Genomic DNA, 19673 nt, shown 5'->3' on the forward strand with positions numbered 1-19673 from the left:
CAGACATTACAAATACCCAGTGCAGAATCTAATTTTCTCATCCTCATGAGTCTAAATAGATTATAGATAGATAGTTATATAGATATGTATTTTAGTAAGGGCAAGGAGACCTGATTTATGAAATCAAAATCTAATTTCAATTTTAGAATCAGCAGCAGAAGACAATGAATAAATATTTGAACCAGAAGTCCGTCAGTAACCATGGTGATAGTTTCAATATGGCTGACAGTGATGATGATATAGAAATAATAAAAGTCGATAAACCAAAAAAGGTAACAGAATTAATCTGTGTCGACTTATTGAAAGATATTGGCCTTAGTTCTTTGATTTTAATCCCACTTGAATATTGTCTTGAGAAATCTTGACAAAGTGCAGCCTACAATCTCCTGATTTTGGCATGAAAAATGAGAATTTGCAAACAGAAGATGTTGATGTTCTTAGTAGGCCCTACTTATATAAAGGCAAGCCAGACTCTTGTTCATATCAGTTTTTTATAAAAAAAAAAAGTTTCACATCAGACGTCTGGCATTTTCCATCTCTTTCAGACTCCTATGAAATGGGTGACGTCAACTTTTGACGATTTTAGTTCAGACTTTATGTCTTCTCAACCGAAATCTCAGAAGTCTTTCACATCCAGTCAAAATAAAAGCAAGACTCAATCATCCAGTCAGAATGTTAGTAATACCCAGCCTAGTCTTTCACAACCAGCCAACAGCAGAAAACGTCCAAGAGAAACTAAGAACAGTCTGAAGCAGATTGCTTCCGGTCGTCAGAGGTCAAAGTTCAAATCTACTATGGAATTATGGGCAGACATTCATCAACCAAAAACAAAGGTGAATGTAAATTTCTTTTGCTTTAGGCATAAAAGAGTGCTCTTCAATTTGAAAGTTTGCTTTTTAAATAACGTTTTGTCTGCATTGATACAAATTGGGCAAAATCATGGTTCTAAAGCAAAATTTACTAGATCTTAACCTTAATGCTTTCTTTTTAATGGCATCAATATTCTCCAAGTCTGGCAAAGTTAGTATCCACAAATTTATAGAGGTTTAATGTATTCAAAAACTTAAAGTAAAGTCTGCAAAAGTTTTCATATTGAACATCATTCTTCATTTTCTTTTTTTCAGGCAGATTTGGCTGTACATAAAAAGAAAATAGAAGAAGTAGAGAACTGGATAATTCAGTCTATCAGTAATAATAAGGTAAGATTATCCAGTGTATCTCTATTTGTAGAAGGCTATTCTTGTCTTATATACTATATAATTGTGAACATAATGCACATCCTTTTAACCCTGAGGTAAAACTTCATTTATTCTCAATTTTTGAGTGATTATCATCGGGAGTCATATTAATCTTTGTAAGAAAGGTATATATCTTGTGTTTTTAATTCATATTATGTAATTGTTAAGTGTTACAGATAAGTAAACTTAAACTCTGTATTAATTTAGTCAAATTCTCTCTATGGTTTTATTCGGATTATTTTTTGTTTTTCTGTTACAGATGGGTAAAATGTTATTAATGACTGGTCCAGCTGGAGCGGGTAAAACAGCCACAGTGAAAGTATTAAGTGAAGAGTTGAACCTGGAGTTACAAGAATGGTCGAATCCAGACCAGAATTCTAATCAACAATTTACTCTCAGTTCTCAAGATTACTGGGGTCAGTTTTTATCTAATTGTCACCCTACAAACCCGTGGGGACTGTTTCACAAACTTTTAACTCAGATAAGATCCAGGCTGCATATTCTCGAAACGATCTTAGTGTTAGGATGTCCTAGGGCACTGACAATTCTTTCATTATGTAAAATGATAAAAATTTGAAAGTGGGGCCAGTCTGTTTTCTTGGCCCCTGAAATGGTTTCTTTTGCAAACACTACTGAGTCTGTAATTTATAATGGAATGATTCACACACCGAAAATTTCTGAATTTTTAAATTGAGAATTGAGACATTTCCCTGTCTATTTCAGAACAGTCTCGTGTAGATATTATAACCTCTGGTTCACAACAATCACAGTTTGAGAATTTCTTACTTCGAGCCAATAAATACCAATCACTACAGATAGAGGAAGGTTCAGGGGGAGGGAAAACTATCAGCCATACTGCTGGAAAACTTATTTTATTAGAGGTAACGGTTTTTAGTCTTTATTTCAATCATAAATTATTACAACATACATAGACACAATCATTACCAGAGCAAGTTAATGTCATGGATTTAACTTCTCTAAAAGGGAAGAATAACTACCTATTAGTAGGGTAGGTACTCAGGTTCTGATCATGATGGTCATCAGTATCACATGACCAAATTTATTTACCCTTTCTTAATGAAATGATAATATTATTAATTATATTTCAGTTTTCTGTGATAATGCCTCACGTGATTCCTTTGTTTTGTTTTCAGGAATTCCCAAATATTTATTTACGAGATAATGTGTTATTTCATCAATTATTACGGTAAGTTATAGTTTCAGCTCCAAAAACTCTATTAGTTTCACTATTAAAAGTACTGTGGAGGCACGTTATAATACTGAGGTAGGACAACTCCTCCAGAATACCTGATGTCATTCTGCTTCAGGCTTTATCAACTTGACATACCATTCATACAATTCATATAGCATGTGTTGTTTATTTGGTATTTTTATAATCAGATTCCACTGGTCCTAGGTTTATTATTAAAATCTTTATTTTATTTTAGACGATATTATAAAGTAGGTCATTCACCGTTGATATTTATAGTCAGTGATTCTAGTCGTGGAGAATCCAAAGAAAGACAACTCTTCCCTCCTGATTTACAACAAGAACTTTATATTCACAATATCAGGTTTGTATTAACTCAGTATCAATAATAGTATTATATTTTAATTTACTATGACAGAGTATGTAATTATAACATATTTTTACCATGTTTCACTTGAGTAGGTAAACCTATGGTAATAGATATTCCAATACAAATTGTTTTGCAATATAAACACGCGCAAGAATCTGTTGAATTATATAGGATGTAAAACTCCATTCATTTCATTTATCCTCTGTTTTGTAGTTTTAACCCTGTAGCACCAACTATGATGGTGAAAGTTTTAAATAAAATAGTTTCACAACAGAGTTCACAGGTCAGGTTCTTAGCTTTATCTACACTTAGCTTTATTTACACCTAGCTTTATTTACATCTAGCTTTATTTACACCTAGCTTTATCTACACCTAGCTTTATTTACACCTAGCTTTATCTACACTTAGGTTTAATTACACCTAGCTTTATCTACACCTAGCTTTATTTACACCTAGCTTTATCTACACCTAGCTTTATTTACACCTAGCTTTATCTACACTTAGCTTTATTAACACCTAGCTTTATCTACACTTAGCTTTATTTACACCTAGCTTTATTTACATCTAGCTTTATTTACACCTAGCTTTATCTACACCTAGCTTTATCTACACCTAGCTTTATCTACACCTAGCTTTATCTACACCTGTTTTATTTAAACCTAACTTTATTTACACCTAGCTTTATTTACACCTAGCTTTATTTACACCTAGCTTTATCTACACCTGTTTTATTTACACCTAACTTTATCTACACCTAGCTTTATTTACACCTAGCTTTATTTACACCTAGCTTTATCTACACCTAGCTTTATCTACACCTGTTTTATTTACACCTAACTTTATCTACACCTAGCTTTATCTACACCTGTTTTATTACACCTAACTTTATTTACACCTAGCTTTATTTACACATGTTTAGATTCAGCTGCCCATATGATGGCTACATATGGTTTTCATCTGAAAGTATCATTAAATGCCTTAATCAGATTTTATTTATGTAAAATTTTGATATAGTTTAAGCTAATGAGAGTGCAGAAAGAGGTGTTAAAGACGTCAAGGTGGCGATTTTATGCAATGACAACGTTACCTTGTTATGTTTGCGTTATGAGCCTCATTCTGGATTCAATATGGCTATTGCTTCTGATACAATATTTTATTAAATAATAATATACAATGTTGTAGGTGTCTGGTAGTCCAAGTCTATCTATAATAGAGTCGATCTCGATGTCCAGTGCTGGTGATATCAGATCTGGTATTAACGCCTTACAGTTTGCCTGTAGAACAGGTAATATAATCAATTTCTTAATACAGTTTACTCTGTGTAATCCGACTGGGACCGTAAAACAATGTCCAATTAGCAAACACATAGGAAATACATATAGGATAGCTTTCAACAATGGCCATCAAGATGTGTACCGTCTTAGTCAAGGGTAAATAGGTCACTAAAGGTCTTTGAAAACAGGCTTATCCCTTGACACCGACTTGGTGCCACCATTCTTTGATGCAACAGAGACAGGGAAATTTACATCAAATAAATGCTGATTTTGTTTGTTAATTCTATGTTTTACTCTGTTTCAGATACTTTTGATTTAAATTCCACGATATCCCAATCCAAACCTAAAAAATCAGGAAAAACGTCAGCGTCCAGATTAAAATATGAATCGAGTAAAAAACAAGATGGTGGAAAAAGAACAGAGGAAGAGTTGGGTGGAATCGGGGCTCGTGATACATCCTGTTTTTTATTTCATGCCATTGGTAAAATACTCTACAGTAAACGTGAGTTCATTTTATTTTATCCAATCAGATTACAATACTGAAAAAGTTAATAGGTAATACAAATCGACTCTATTTTTGCAAATAATCTCTGTTTTCTGAATGCTGTTTCATATTGATAGGAATAGCAGGGGTATGTTGCGGTCCATTAAAGTTAGATGGGTGTCAGATGAATGACTCTTTAAATATTTGTTTTAGGAGATGATCCGTCCACGTATACCGAGTTACCAAGGTTACCACCACATTTACAACATGAGGAACGTGATCCTTTATTACTTCAACCAGAGGTACGGTGTTTTCTTTTAATTTGTTTCTGTTGTACAACCCTAAAAGATGCACCCTCTTATATCCTATCCAGGCTATATAAATATCTCCTTGAAGGGATTGTCGTCTGCTTGGAGATTAGGTGTCATGGTTTTGAAACGTACTCAAGGTTAAAAAAAAATTCTGATGCTTGTGCCAGTACTCCCAAGAGTCGGCCCAATGTGTTCTTTCACCCACATTGTCTAATAATTTGCAGAGCACTGGAATGTTGCACTCCATTACTGTATCTCTGTTAAAAGTTTGATGTATTAAAATATTCCAACTTTTTATTTCAGGATGTGGTTGAGAAAAGTCAGATATCAGGAGATTATTTCGCGTCATTTTTACACCATAATTACGTTGATTTTTATACGAATATTGACGATGTAGTCAACGCCAGTGAATATTTTAGTTTGATTGACACTTTTTCTTCTCAATGGAACGTAAGTTGATCATTGATATTCAGGGGTGGGGAAGGGCAGTGGATCTCTTGCCCCCTAACCTGATAGTCCAGGGTTTAATCAAAGCATAAGTTTTATATCCTACAGGCTGTGACCAATGAAGATCCCTTACCAGTCAGAAGTGCATTTATTGATATCAAACCTCTATTTTGAAGATACGTATCACATATAATCAGTCATGAATCATTTTTTGTAATACATTTCTCTTATCTCTCTTGTAGACAAAAACAGTATTAGAAAATTACGCGACTTCGCTAGCATCAAGGGGAGTAATTCATTGTAATACATCGATAGCGAGGTATAATTCCCCACGGACTGGGGTTGGATGGAAACCATTACATAAATCTCAATGGTTTAATGTACAAAAACAAGTGAGTTCGGCTGTTTGATTTTCGCTGTTGTTCGTCTGAACTACATTCATGTACATTTTGCTATGTAGAAACCGTGTGTTTCATGCGTCTTTTAGAAATTGAAAAAGAATGGGCTAATGATGTTATCCAGGCAAAATTTATCTTACTTAAACTAACTAACTTGAAATTGTTGTTTTCAGTCGAAGAAGAATGCCAGTGTTGCCTGTAGTTTATTTAAAGGTAAATTCTTTGATATTTATGGGACAGTAGACCCACTCCCACCCCCCCCCCCCCTCCCCCCTCCTCTCTCCCACCTCCCTCCATAATGGTTTAACTAGAAATATTGTTGATTATCTATATCTATATTAATTAGTTGAAAGCTCAATGTCTGTATTGTTTATTGAATAATTGATATTACAGGTTATCATTGGGAACCAGAAGTATTATGGACAGAAATTTTACCCTATTTAAACAGAATTAACATCACTTTAAGAAATCCAGGTATGGTCAATATTCTATTAGAATTTGGTCATAATTATCACAACAGCCTTGCCATATATATATGAGGCCTCTCTTATAATAAAATGGCTTGTGTATTTAAAAGGAAATGGATCTGAGAAGCAGAAGTTCTAAGAAAAGTAATGCTTGGCCAAAAATGAGTCAAATAAACTAAAAAAATTTCTAAAAATATCCTTTTTTTTGTTTCAGCCCAAATTAATTTTTTACAAGAAATGGGACGATTTTGTCGGAGAGAAACTTACATTAGGTAAGTAAAATCCTAACTGAGTTAATTTGTTCAGATATTGAATGTTGAATCAAATACTGTACAATCAGCCCATCATCTCTTAGATACAATTACTGTATAATTCTGAATATAATACACACCTATTGTAACCTTCTAGTAAATCTGTAAACATAGACAATTTGGTGATACCAATTTTAACATTAATTTACTTTCAATCTGGTGATTGTTAAATGTTTAATTTTCTTGATATCGGTTGTTGAAATGGTCTTTTATTTCAATGCAAGAGCTAAAATATTACTAGTTTTACTTTATCTATGTTTTAGAAATGAAAAACTAAACGAACATGAAGTTGTTGACATGGATGATAGTGAAATGACATCACTTCCTGTGTCTATAAATACTGACCAATCAGGAAGCGATATGATATCTAACAGTCAATCAGAAGTAAAGAATACTCCAGTTGAAGATGATGAGGAAGAAGTTGAAATCGAGGAGTTCAATGATTCAGACTGAATCAAACAAGAACCTTGGAATAGAATCTCAACAAGCTGAAGAATACATCTCTTTGTCTTGAAGTGCCAAATGTTGTTTTTTCTGTGCTGAATGGAAGGATTATGTATTCTATGCTATAATTGTAATGTATATGAAAAGAAAGTGCTAATTGTATATAAGGAAATAAAGATATTGTTAGCTTTGTTGAATTTTGTAGTTATATTATTATATGGAAGCCAATTTTAGGTTTAGGTCTGACTGAAATAAGTGAAAGATTCAACATGGTAATAAAATTATGTAAATTACAATGTTGAAGCTTATAATAATAGGCCCATCTTTTATAAATAATAACACATATACAAATAAATAAGTTTTAACTTTTATATACAACATTTTCTTTCTAGAATATTAAATTACTTATTGGGTTTCATACTTTATGTTTATCTTGCTTTGTAGGATAACCAGCAGTTGGATTGTATTGCTGAAAAATGCTATGTAAACCAGAATTAAGCTAACAGCTAAAATATATATATAGATCTTTCTAAACTATTCCAAGTACTGACATATTTAATTGCACACTAATTTTGTTAATGCCCAATTGAAAGACCTCTGTCAGAATCTGTATAGAGGCTCAGTTTCTCAGACTACCTCAGCCCAAGACTAAAAGTTACGATGTAATATCTGAATGAGGTTTGAATGATGAAATTTCAGTCACTGCATTTTGAGTTTAATCTGTGAATTTTTTTGATTTTCAGCCTCGATTTTTGAGCAGATTCATTTCGAGATCATTGGTTCGTTTGTTCTTGACGACTTTAATGAGATGGTATGATATTAGACCAATCACAACTCCTCCTAGAAATACACCTATTCCAATACCAGTTACAGTTTCTACAAAATAATACACCAGTTATTATAATTCAATCCAGTCCAGGTTAGTATCATAAACATTTACAATATAATCTGAATCCTGCTGGCCAAGGTTTCTATTTATAATCATACAATCAAAACAATTCTGTAAAAGTGACTATTTTGATTCAATATTAGCTTACAAATAATTTTCAATCATGCATAAACTGGTTCTAAGAGTTTATGTACAGTCTGGTCGATTGGAATATGATAACCAACAATCTTCTTGTATTTGACAAAACTTAACGCTATCGGAGATTCTAGGAATTATTTAAAGCAAATTGTTATTAATGTTATTAAATTTACCTGTAGAATAGCCCGGTTTATTATTATCACCTCCACTATACTTGTTCGTCTGTCCGGATATTCCTAAAATAAATACAACCTCTAACATTTAAAATAACAATACAAAATGGTCTCAAATTGATTAAATACTGAAACTGAAAGGTGAGAGAGTTTTATGGTCTGATCTTGGAGGGTATAATCGTTTAAATAAGAACAATGAAGAAATACCTGGAGTTGGTGTAGTTGAAGTCGCTGGGTTGATAACATCTCTATAGTGTTCCCCTGGAATTAAAACATACTATTTATTCAAAGACAAGATTTTGAACGGTATATATTAGTAATAACATCAATACTATAGAACCAATTGTCGAGACTGTACCCCCATCCTCCACGACAAACGTCTCACCCGGCCACTCTCATCATTTTACATACTGTAAGAATTACCATTTTGACCTAAATGACAATTCTGTTGCTCCTACCGTCACCACCCCTACCTAAATGGTTCATCTAACCGCCATCGAACAGAAAACTACTCACTTGTGTACAAATTACACTCAGTTGACGTAACAACTTTAGCATTTGAATCGTTTTTTGGATGAACTGTTAGCAGACGACATTGGTTCGAGTTCGGACAGACGACAAAACTTTTACACGTCACTTCCTCTTCTTCAACACATAATTGAGCACACTGTGAGGGCGTCACACCGATATGTAGTTCATATTTGATATTAGAGGCGAAGGATTTGTTAGAATTTAACTGAAAATCTGGTAGATAATTTCCTACAAAATAAAAATATTTGGATATTTTCCCTCCGTAATGTGATAGATTAAATATGTATTAAACTTATCAGGAGAGCCTAGAATTACTGAATTATTCTAGAGAACATACAAAGAATATAATACCAAGAGTTCAGAGTTCAGATTGCTTTGATAACTGCTTCGATTCCCAGAACTTGATTCATCTTTTTCCCTTTCTCACCTTTTTTTATAACATTATTTTAAGAGTCTTGGTAGTTCACTTACTATATACCGTATATTTGCGTATATATTGCGCAGTTTTTAAAACGAAATAAACTTACTACAATAATGACTGCAAGAAGTATCCATCTCTCTGTCGCTACTGGAATGTTCCTGATCGTGGGTCTTCCAGATCAGACACTGAGAAGTATCCGGACAGTAGTCGAATGACCGACAGGTGAAGTCTGTTAGTTCAGTACAAAACTTGGCACATATTTCAGCAGACGGCGAGTTGGGCACCTCTTTGTCTGGAACTCCAGGAACGAAGGTACCAGGTAATTGATCATATTCACTGCCATAATTTCCTGAAAAGAAGAAAGGCGCATAACTTATGGAATTGAATGAAATGCAGTTTTGGCCAATCTCGCAGCGCCCATTTAATTTGATTAATATGGGCAACGCTATGCAGTATAATGAGGGACATTTTGCCACGACAGTGTTAGAAGCCTACTTTTCTTCAAATTCGGAATTATGTATCAAGATTTGAAACACTAGTGTCCAAAATCTTAATAAGATAGCTCGGATTTTGAATAAGAATATTTGGCAATACAGTAACACGGACGGACATGAGTGACGACAAGGTACGTTCCGTGGGCGTATAAAATAGACCTACTAGTATAAACTTGGCACTCGGGTTGGTTGACGATGACCCCAGGGTTTATATCAGGGTGGTATCTATTGAGTCGGCACTCCCCAGTGTCAGGACAGTACCCTAGACTCTCACACTGGAACCTATTCTCTGTCAGACAAAAATACATACAGTCACTGGCCGTGTTACCACTAGTCGTATCCTCTCCCATCACCAAACGATCTTCTTTATACAACTTAAACTTAGATTGAGTTAAATCTGAAATAGACATTCTAAATGACTTCTATCTAACTGGAGTGATTGATCAAATCGTGAAGTTAAATCAACGCATCTATTAATTAAATTAAACTAAGTCGGACCAGTCTCAGTTTATCACATTATTAATCTTATCATATTCAGATACCACGAAGTTTCGCTTGTGTCGGTGAGTAAACGTTATATTTTTGACAAAGTTAGACCTACCTGGTGTTTGTGGTGTAATCCGGGCACAATCTACTGGCTGAGCACTGACTACTATAATATCTACTCCTTTAAAATACAAGATTAAAAAAGGCGACAGTCTTAATAAATCTTTCTCAAAATAATCAATATTAGCTAGGTTAATTCTCCGATGCAAACATAAATTCTAAATAAATATTATTTGATACCTGGACTACCTGAAAGGGATTTCGAATTTCCAACCAATATCATACAAGATTGTCCAAATTTCTGTTTAGTTATGGAATTGCCATGCTATCCTGGAACGTTAATGTTAAGGCGATTTTATGTAAAGATGAAAGAAGAGAAAGAGTAGCTCTGATACAGATTGTTACATGGGTAGGTAGATATACATGTAGATCTAAATATAGAACTCACCAGTAGTTAGTGTAGGGGGAATCATAGGCTGTGGTCGAACACCAGATGATGTTGTCTTTCCACCATTGGTGTTTGGTTTCACTGAACTGCCGATTCGATCTGAAACGATTGATTGATTGACTCATATTCTAGAGCAAAAACTGTACTTCAAGATTCTTGGTAAAATCCGCTCAAACACACAGAGATGTCTAGAGCATTATGAACCCACCATAAGTGCATAATAGGCCCAATTCCCCATCTACCCCACCCACCCTTCAAGAAAATGGTCGCTACACGAGGAAAGTATTCAGAAGGCCAGATCGTAAACCACTATCCAGTATTTAAACTGATGAACAATATACCAACATGTATAAAGACTAGAGGTTGGATCTGATACAGTAGACGGGGTTGAACTTCCAGAAAAACGGCACAATCCATCCTGAGTTCTGGTAAACCGTCGACAAGAGTGGAACCCCATCACTTTACATGTTTCAGCACAATCTTCTGCTGTGACGTCAGACATCATGGCGCCTGTTTTATCAGTGAGCTGGGTTCTAGTCGTCTGCTCGAAGTAGTACAATTTATCTGAAATAAAAAGAACAGGAAGTATGAGAAAGATTGCGATGATGATAAGGTTGGAGAACGGTGATTATGGAAGATGGTGAAGAATGATGATGATTATGGATGATGACGATGATGGAATATGGCGACGGTGATAGATGATCTGAATGTACAGAAAAGACGCCGAAAAGCTTACTTACGTTTAGTAACAAAAGCTTTAAATTGATAATGCTTAGTATTAGATCCATTGAAACCAACTAAATCCAGGCTCAAAGCTTGGGAAATCCAACATTCATGGTCGTGGACATCAAAATAGAAAATGTCACAGGAGTGTTCTTCCATCTTGTAACACTGTTTGGCACACTGTTCAGCCGTTGGAACCCCGTCTATCTTGCTACCGCTGGAAGGAGGTGGAAAGTATCCCGGTAGTTCATTGAACCAGCTCAAATATTTCCCTATAATAAGATGACATGAAGCAATCAGTGACTGCACAAAGAGTAAATATCTGATGCCACTCGGCTGACATGGAAACAGTGTCTAGTCGTTCGGGACAATAAACCGAGGCACCGAGTGCTACAGGATGTGCACGTTAAAGATCCCTCGACAGTTGGAAATCGAAACAGAGCAGGATAATGCAGCTGTTCTGGGAAAGTTTCGCTCATTGCACCCTGCATGGCGTTGCCCTTCTTGGTGCAGAAAAGTAGGACGGAAAACTCCATTCACTTCATTTTATTTTCAAAGTCACGAAGACCAACTGTAATTGTGGTGAGGTTTTAATCGGTTGCACCGCCTCCATGTAGTCAAACGTCTTTGTGTTTAGGCTCACAAGACATTCAGCCAATACACAAGGATTGAATGCACGTGAGAGCAGGAAGAGCAAGACTCTTGAGCCAAACAAATAAGTAGCAAATTCTGGGGACTTTGGGCAAAAAACAAAAACAAAAACAAATTGTTTGTTCATGTACTTACTGGTATAAAGGGTACATTTTCCGTCGGTTGTGTATGAGGTAACATTGGCGTCTGGATACACCGAGCCTACAGTACAGTGTCCCACCAGGCCAGTGGTATAACAGAGAGAAAAGACTGGACAGAGGGTAGTCGGATGGTTGACACACCGAGTAGCACAATCCTGTAGAGAATACAGTCCGGGGGAGCTGGTACCTACTAGTTTGGTGTTTGGTTGGTACACTGTAAACTCTTGAAGATCATAATCTGAAAACAGAATACAGACCTCTGGTCTTCATGATAATACTAATTCTACTGTTTATAGTAGAATATTATAGGTAGTACAGGTACAGGTAAAGCGTATCGGAATCTAAATCGACGAGGCTTGGGTATTGAGAGTATCCTTCCGCTCAGTCAAATTTCTTAATTAGTTCAAGAACACTAAGAAGCAAGCTGTTAACTGGAAACAACGGTGTTCCAATTTAAAATGGTACATTTAGGCTTTATATGTATATTGATCAATTCTTCAACGCGTCCAAAATGACGACGGGCTATGATCGTGGTTTGTATGTAGGCTACAGTGAAATCCCTTGAAACCAACAACTCCACCGCATCAGACCTCACCTTCTGTTCCATTGATTGATCTTGTGTCATCTTCTTCAACAACTGTAGCTGTATATTGGTTTGTTGGCTGAAATATATTATAACATGTTTCAATGTCTGTTTTATATCGGGATAATAAGTATTAAATTACAGTAAACCTGATGGAGGTGGTGCAAGGATCAACATCAGCATGTCATAATGTTGGGCAGTTATTCTCTGTGAGCGGATGTGCCATGGAAGTAACATTTTTGTGTGTGAATGTTCTGTCCAGTTAACTGGTCAATCTAGTGTTAAAAAGGGTAACTCGTAGGTAATGTTGGTGTTGAACTTCGCTCACTCTATTGAATCCCAGAAAGGTACCCAAAATACCATACTACAAGTCTTTCAACTTGGAAAACTACCAACAAAATAAATCATCTTACCTTGCCGTCTATTTCCAGTGAAACTTGTAGTGATTTAGAATTAATCATAGATTTTAACCGCGAGTAGGTGACAGACAGTATAGGTTCTGTGATTCCTTTTATTACACTGCTTCCTGTAAATATAATCAAATGATATTGAGTTTTACGTCCTACTATTCCACACCTCATTCGGTTAATAAATACTTTCCTTGTTTATGCAAGACAAAGGAGTGCCGTGTACCTGATGATAGCGCGCAACAACTGGAGGTAGGCCTTCGAGGAGTCCTATAAGTTGAAAAACAAGGAACAAATTCAGTCAGGTATAACTCTGAGGAAAAGATCATCACCAGAAGAATGGTGAAATCGTATTATTAATATAAAACATAATAACACATGGTGACTTACTTTGTTTATATACACACGACCTACTGGCGGGATTCGATGGTGGTGAGTTCGAATCTTTCTCAAATAATGTACACTGTCTAGTCGAGTCACAGTACGTCAGACTAGAACAGTAGAACCCTCGTTCATCTTTATACATTCCACTGTCGTCCACCTGCGAGTTCTCACATGCATCAGCACATGCGTTCACGTCCACGTTCTCCAACACACTTCTCTGTCTCATTGTAACCGATGCATTTTTTATTTCAATAAATTTGTCTGAAAGTAAAAATGGAAGATAAATTTAAATTTCAGAGACAAATTTATTATTTTCTCTCGTTTAAGTAAAGTAAATGTAAAGGATTCTAAAAGCTTCTCGGGACGGCGACAGATCGAACATTTGTTAGAAAAATTTAAAAATGTGATTATGTAGTTATTTTGCCTCTCAAGAGATAGATGGGAACAAATCAGATCCAATTATTCCAAGACTTTTTTCAGTCGCAGTCTAGCTGCCCGCCCCGCACTACGGTACTTATGTACCTGTCTGCCACCTATAGGTTTATATAAATAAATAAAAAATACTTGCTGATAGACTGGACTCGATCAAAAATATCCAAAACAGCGAAAACTCCTTGGGAAGAATTGGTAGTGACGTTTGTCTGGTAGTGCGAGACTTCATGAAATGTAGACTCGGATATCCTTAATGGAGAAATAAGTAGTTGATCAGAAAGGTACCAACGGAACGTGTGAGATAAACTTATCGGGTTGTTAATAGCTAATGATCTCTCCATATCTGAAATAAATAGAAAGACAATTTTTACCTCACACCAGGAGCCAAAATAGGGTACATGTTTTATATTTTTCTCAATGGAAAGGGGCGTAGCTCCACACTACCTACTTCAAATGAAACAAGATTACTTCTGTATATTTACAGCCATGTACGACCATGATACCGTACCAAAATAACCAATTAAGTTCAAAAGTTCAAACCTGGAAAAAGAATTCTGACTCTCAGAGTATCGTCGTCTGTCCAACAGGAAGATAAATCCAGTTCTGATGATTTGAGATCGTCTGTAGAGAAACCAGTAATGTATAACTGCCTCGTACCCACCTGCATAAATATATAATTTAACAGCTTAATTGATTATTCCAATTTTCAGGAAATGGTCCAGAAATAGTGGAATTAATCGATCCACAGTCGTCAAATAGGTTATGAGAACGGTGCAAATGAAACCTTACTCAGACAAGTAAAACAGGAAAACTTCTTTACAATCTCAATTAAAATCCTGGTTTTAAAACAGTGTGTGATGTAAATGAAGAATAGATATAACAGAAAAAATGAAATGAATGGAGTTTTACGTCCTACTTTTCTGCTATAACAGAAATGACTTACATATTTAGTATTGATCAACAATAAGTAAGGTATATACTGATATTCTCCATCAAGGTTTTCATACAATTTCTACAATTAATATTAGAAATCAGAAATAAAGCTTCAATTTTTTGGCTCTCCGAGCCTGAGTGTTCGAGAAGACAAAGCAAGTTGCGAAGATCGTAGGTTACCTAGGGGCTACCTGAAGATAAGGCTAAATGGCAACTGGTGTGTAATATGATATGGTAATATAACGTATTTTATACGCGTATACTGAATAAACCCAGGTCCATAGCTAGAAAGGGGCGGGGTGGGTTATGTTGAACCCATATCGTTACCCTGATAAACTTCTATTTGGGTGCAGTCAATATATCTTCTGAAGAGGAACAAATGACCGTAATATCTTTATAAAAATGGGATAGGGTATAATTATGAAGAATTAAACGTACGGGAGTATAAAACATGGTCAATAAAGATGTAGAACCAGGATAAATAACAGCACTGTTAGTTTGATATACCTCCATCTGGATGTCATCCATGTACCTCTAGAATTAGAAAAATAAAGTACAAGCCCTTGCAAATTTATTCACCCCTTGTTACAGTCTGTTCTTGTTATCATAAAAAAAACATTACCTGTCCGATATATACATAATCTGCATCAAGATGTAGAAGTTGTTCAGGGTTCGGGAATGGGTAACTGCCGTTTTTATCCGGTCCTTTAGTCATGGCCATATAATCTCCCATTGGCATGACGGTACAGTTTCCTCTAGCCTGGTTTACAGCATATACTACACCTAGAACATTAAATAACTGTATAGTATCTTTAGAGAACGTTTAGTGGCCCCTCGCCCCTCGTTGAGCCTCATTCAAAGACTCCATCTTTTCAGCAACTTTAATACATGTATAGTATTTAACTCCCTTGCTCAGTGCTATGATGTTACAAGCCCGTGTCGCTTCCAGTCTATTAAAGCCCGTGTCGCCTCCAGTCTATCAAAGCCCGTACCGCCTCCAGTCTTTTCAATCCATGCCGCCTCTAGTCTATTAAAACCCGTACCACCTCTAGTCTATTTAAGCCCGTGCTCCCTCCTGTCTTTTAAATCCCGTACCGCCTCCAGTCTTTTAAATCCATGCCGCCTCTAGTCTATTAAAGCCCGTACCGCCTCTAGTCTATTAAAGCCCGTACCGCCTCTAGTCTATTAAAGCCCGTGTTGCCTCCAATCTATCAAAGCCCGTACCGCCTCCAGTCTTTTAAATCCATGCCGCCTCTAGTCTATTAAAGCCCGTACCGCCTCTAGTCTATTAAAGCCCGTACCGCCTCTAGTCTATTAAAGCCCGTGTTGCCTCCAATCTATCAAAGCCCGTACCGCCTCCAGTCTTTTAAATCCATGCCGCCTCTAGTCTATTAAAGCCCGTACCGCCTCAAGTCTATTTAAGCCCATGCCGCCTCCTGTCTTTTAAATCCCGTACCGCCTCCAGTCTTTTAAATCCATGCCGCCTCTAGTCTATTAAAGCCCGTACCGCCTCAAGTCTATTTAAGCCCATGCCGCCTCCTGTCTTTTAAATTCCGTACCGCATCCAGTCTTTTAAATCAATGCCGCCTCTAGTCTATTAAAGCCCGTACCGCCTCTAGTCTATTTAAGCCTGTGTCGCCTCCTGTCTTTTAAAGCCCGTGCCGCCTCCAGTCTATTAAAACTCCTTCAACCTACCAGAAGCGTAATCCTGTATTTCAGCTATAGGATCAGTTACCCAGTAGGGGGCCTCACTGAAATCACCAAACCTGTCAACTCGTATCATATATTCGTCTTTATCATACCATACCTGGCGAAAAGATAAAATATATTATTAAAGTAGGCTAATGCCAGGTTATGACAAATATTATTAATCATTACACACTGCAGGACGTTACCAAAAAGGATGTTACAAAAATTTCCTTTAAAATCTTGTGTATAGAAGCTATATGCTGTTATTTTGGGTTTCGGGTTTTTGCGATTCGGATCGTTAGTACTTGAGTTTTTTAGACTCTATATTGATCGACCCAAAGAAGGTTTCTCCAGAGAGAGCACCTAAACTATATGTATAAAGTATGTTAACTGTATTAATTTCCATTTAACATTTTGTGTGTCCAAAAAAAAATGCGTATTAAAAAAATGCGTAAGATACTCGAAATTATTCTATATGTACCTCAGTAGTGTCTACAACATCATCAGATGGTACGACAAACTTGGACGTGAAATGATAGGTCGGTGGTAATGGGGGCAGGGCTTTAGATATCTTTCTACCAGGACAAAACACATCTACTGGAGTCTACAAATAATTTTAATTCAGATTTATACATAAGACATAGGAACATTGATCACACTCGTTAATAATAAATAATAAAACAGGCAAATCTTCTCGTATGGAAAGGCTTGTTTAGATGCGCACACACAACACATACTTGTCATTTAAATGCTCTACAACATAATCCCCAATCACCCATTTTTTTGTAGAAAATCTCTTTAAACCAACCTGAAAGTAATCCTGATTCTCTGGTATTTGTGGATTATAATCGAAATAATCAATCTCAATGATATCTACTCCTTTCTGGAAGAGAACAGCTCGTACTGGTATCGCTGGGAATTGAGTAACTGTTGACCAGTTTACATCTAAAATCAAATCCAACTTCTAATTAAGGTAGGGTTGTGAAGTTAAAGGGCTATAGCATTGATATCAATTTTCTTATATCTCGAGATTGTCGTGTGTCAGCTGTTGTTTTTGTGAAGTAAATAAGACTTTGATTCTTAATTAACGTTTTGTTCATATGTCTCAAAGATAAACGAGTCGTTAGACATTTATTAAAATCTAAAATGTCAAATGAACTTACTTGTAAAATAAATCTGGATACTAAAATCGGAATCCGCTGAATCTATCGCCAGCCAATAATCACAATGTATACCTCGTATAGATTTATCTCCCTTGTATACCTTGTAGGAAATTAATACAGCTCATTTATTCTTAATGAATCATGACCTTAGGATATTCACCATTGTGGATATTACATGTCACAAGTGGGTCGACCTAGATATCAAAAAGGGCTCTATTCCTGTTGTTCATGACACTTATGATACAGAAATGGACATCATCGAGAATGTACAAGCACAGGTGTGTTAAAGGGAGAATCTAAAATGTGAAAAGTGAAAAGAGATACAGGTGTTATCTGGTGCTTCCCAACCAATATTTACTCACCAAGTTCAGTTGTTTGGCCGTGTTGAAGATTTGATAAAAAAAAATCTTGGTGCCCACCGATTTATCTAAACTACCATCAGTTGTTTCCACTGTACATTTTTTATCTGGAAATGTCCCTGTGAGGTAGGTATAGTAATCATTTTAGGATATATTTGGGATCAATATCAATTTATAACAAAGATATTTTAGCTTAGTCTAAAAACTTGCGAAGTTTGTACAATGCTTATTGGATAAGATAGCATATTTGCTAGCTAACATGTATGTGCTATACATAATTTTTAGATTCGTGTAGGAGTCGGTGCTAAATCATCTGCTAGATTTGGTGCCAAATTTCCGTGATAAACTATTAGCTAGATTTAGGTGCTAAACGTTATGCTAAACTATGTGGTAAATTGATGCTAAACTTTGTGGTAAATTTTATGCTAAACTTTGTGGTAAATTTTATGCTAAACTTTGTGGTAAAGTATGTGGTATCGGGTCTCCTTACCTGATATAGTGAACAGTTGTGATGTAGCATTATCAAATATAGTATGTGTTACTTTACCGGCTCTGGTAGATATGAGTTCATATTGGCCGGTAAATGTATTGACACGTTCCTCTAAGCTTATAGAATAGGAATGGTTGATGTAGTTTACTTCAGATCTCACGCTGTATTCTATAGAATTATAAAATGTTATGAACCAAAATCAAAGACAGTCTGTGAAATATTTTATTGAACAGAGAATTTGGTTGGTTGAATATCTGAAGACCTAGAACATGAGTTGAACATGAAGTTACCCCCCATGTTATCAATGGATCAATGGATATCTACTAATAAGAAAATGTGATTATTAAAACTTACCTGAAGGGAGAGGTAAATCTTTAACTTGGTGTCCACCTGTGTCCCCTGCCGCCTGGTAAATAATTCCGAGAATCAGACACAATAACAGGACTACCTAAAAACGGAGGTAACCATTGTTAGAGGCATTGATATCGTGTCAGAAATTTGGGGGTGGGGAGCACATAGAAAAGAGTGAAGCTAATTTGGTCCGTACCCGCTGGGTAGGCTGGAACTGAGCTCATAATGAAAAATTGATATTTTCAAATTTAATTCCATCCTAAATTTTTCGCACTATAAAGCATTTTTTGAAAAAAGCGTGTGCTTACCTTCATTTTGAGATAATAAACTTAGGCTCGAGACTTCATTCTGAATTCCAGAAAATAATTATTTAAGAGAAAGTAGGTCTATTTAAATATTTAGATTTTTTTTATCCAAACCGTCGAACTCGGATGCAGACAATCAGCTAATAGATATAAAATTTGATAACTTATCTCGACCTAGTTATAAATTTAGATATTTCTAATATTTTATCCCGATGTCAGAATAATTATGGTGATGAATACAAAAGCTTAGATTATTACAGTGGTTGACAGTTTTCTGTGTTCAGATCACTGCAACAAACTATATCGTGTCCACCTAACTAGCAGATTGTTTGGTACCAGAACAGTTTTCTGAAATTTTTTTTATGATTTGTCGAGTTTTTACGTCCTACATTTCTGCACCTGTTAACAGGCTGTGCATGTTAAAGATCCGACAGTAGGAAATTGAAAAAGAGAAGATTAATACCGCTGT

At 35.8% G+C, this 19673-nt stretch overlaps 2 protein-coding genes across 2 annotated transcripts; one reads left to right on the plus strand and one right to left on the minus strand.

Moving 5' to 3' along the window:
• Positions 1-218: 218 nt before the first annotated feature.
• LOTGIDRAFT_157788 (hypothetical protein) lies at positions 219-6963 on the plus strand (the record flags this gene model as incomplete). Its single annotated transcript, XM_009050386.1, has 17 exons — positions 219-272; positions 546-833; positions 1125-1199; positions 1498-1654; positions 1962-2119; positions 2348-2445; positions 2687-2812; positions 3032-3101; positions 4001-4103; positions 4397-4594; positions 4790-4878; positions 5191-5337; positions 5577-5726; positions 5906-5945; positions 6126-6206; positions 6414-6471; positions 6774-6963. The coding sequence occupies 17 exons, from the start codon at positions 219-221 to the stop codon at positions 6961-6963; spliced, it is 2082 nt and encodes a 693-aa protein (XP_009048634.1).
• A 730-nt stretch (positions 6964-7693) lies between these two features.
• LOTGIDRAFT_157789 (hypothetical protein) lies at positions 7694-19213 on the minus strand (the record flags this gene model as incomplete). The annotated part of the gene is made up of 26 exons (XM_009050387.1): positions 7694-7830; positions 8155-8217; positions 8362-8415; positions 8671-8913; positions 9213-9455; positions 9764-9997; positions 10202-10267; positions 10595-10693; positions 11060-11158; positions 11335-11589; positions 12104-12346; positions 12704-12770; positions 13105-13217; positions 13489-13743; positions 14455-14575; positions 14858-14926; positions 15286-15381; positions 15470-15630; positions 16543-16654; positions 17018-17140; positions 17345-17481; positions 17700-17799; positions 18062-18177; positions 18549-18716; positions 18903-18996; positions 19208-19213. The coding sequence occupies 26 exons, from the start codon at positions 19211-19213 to the stop codon at positions 7694-7696; spliced, it is 3474 nt and encodes a 1157-aa protein (XP_009048635.1).
• Between the last annotated feature and the right edge of the window lie 460 nt (positions 19214-19673).

The sequence above is a fragment of the Lottia gigantea genome, assembly GCF_000327385.1.
Source record: "Lottia gigantea unplaced genomic scaffold LOTGIsca_15, whole genome shotgun sequence".
Taxonomy (NCBI): Eukaryota; Metazoa; Mollusca; class Gastropoda; family Lottiidae; genus Lottia; species Lottia gigantea.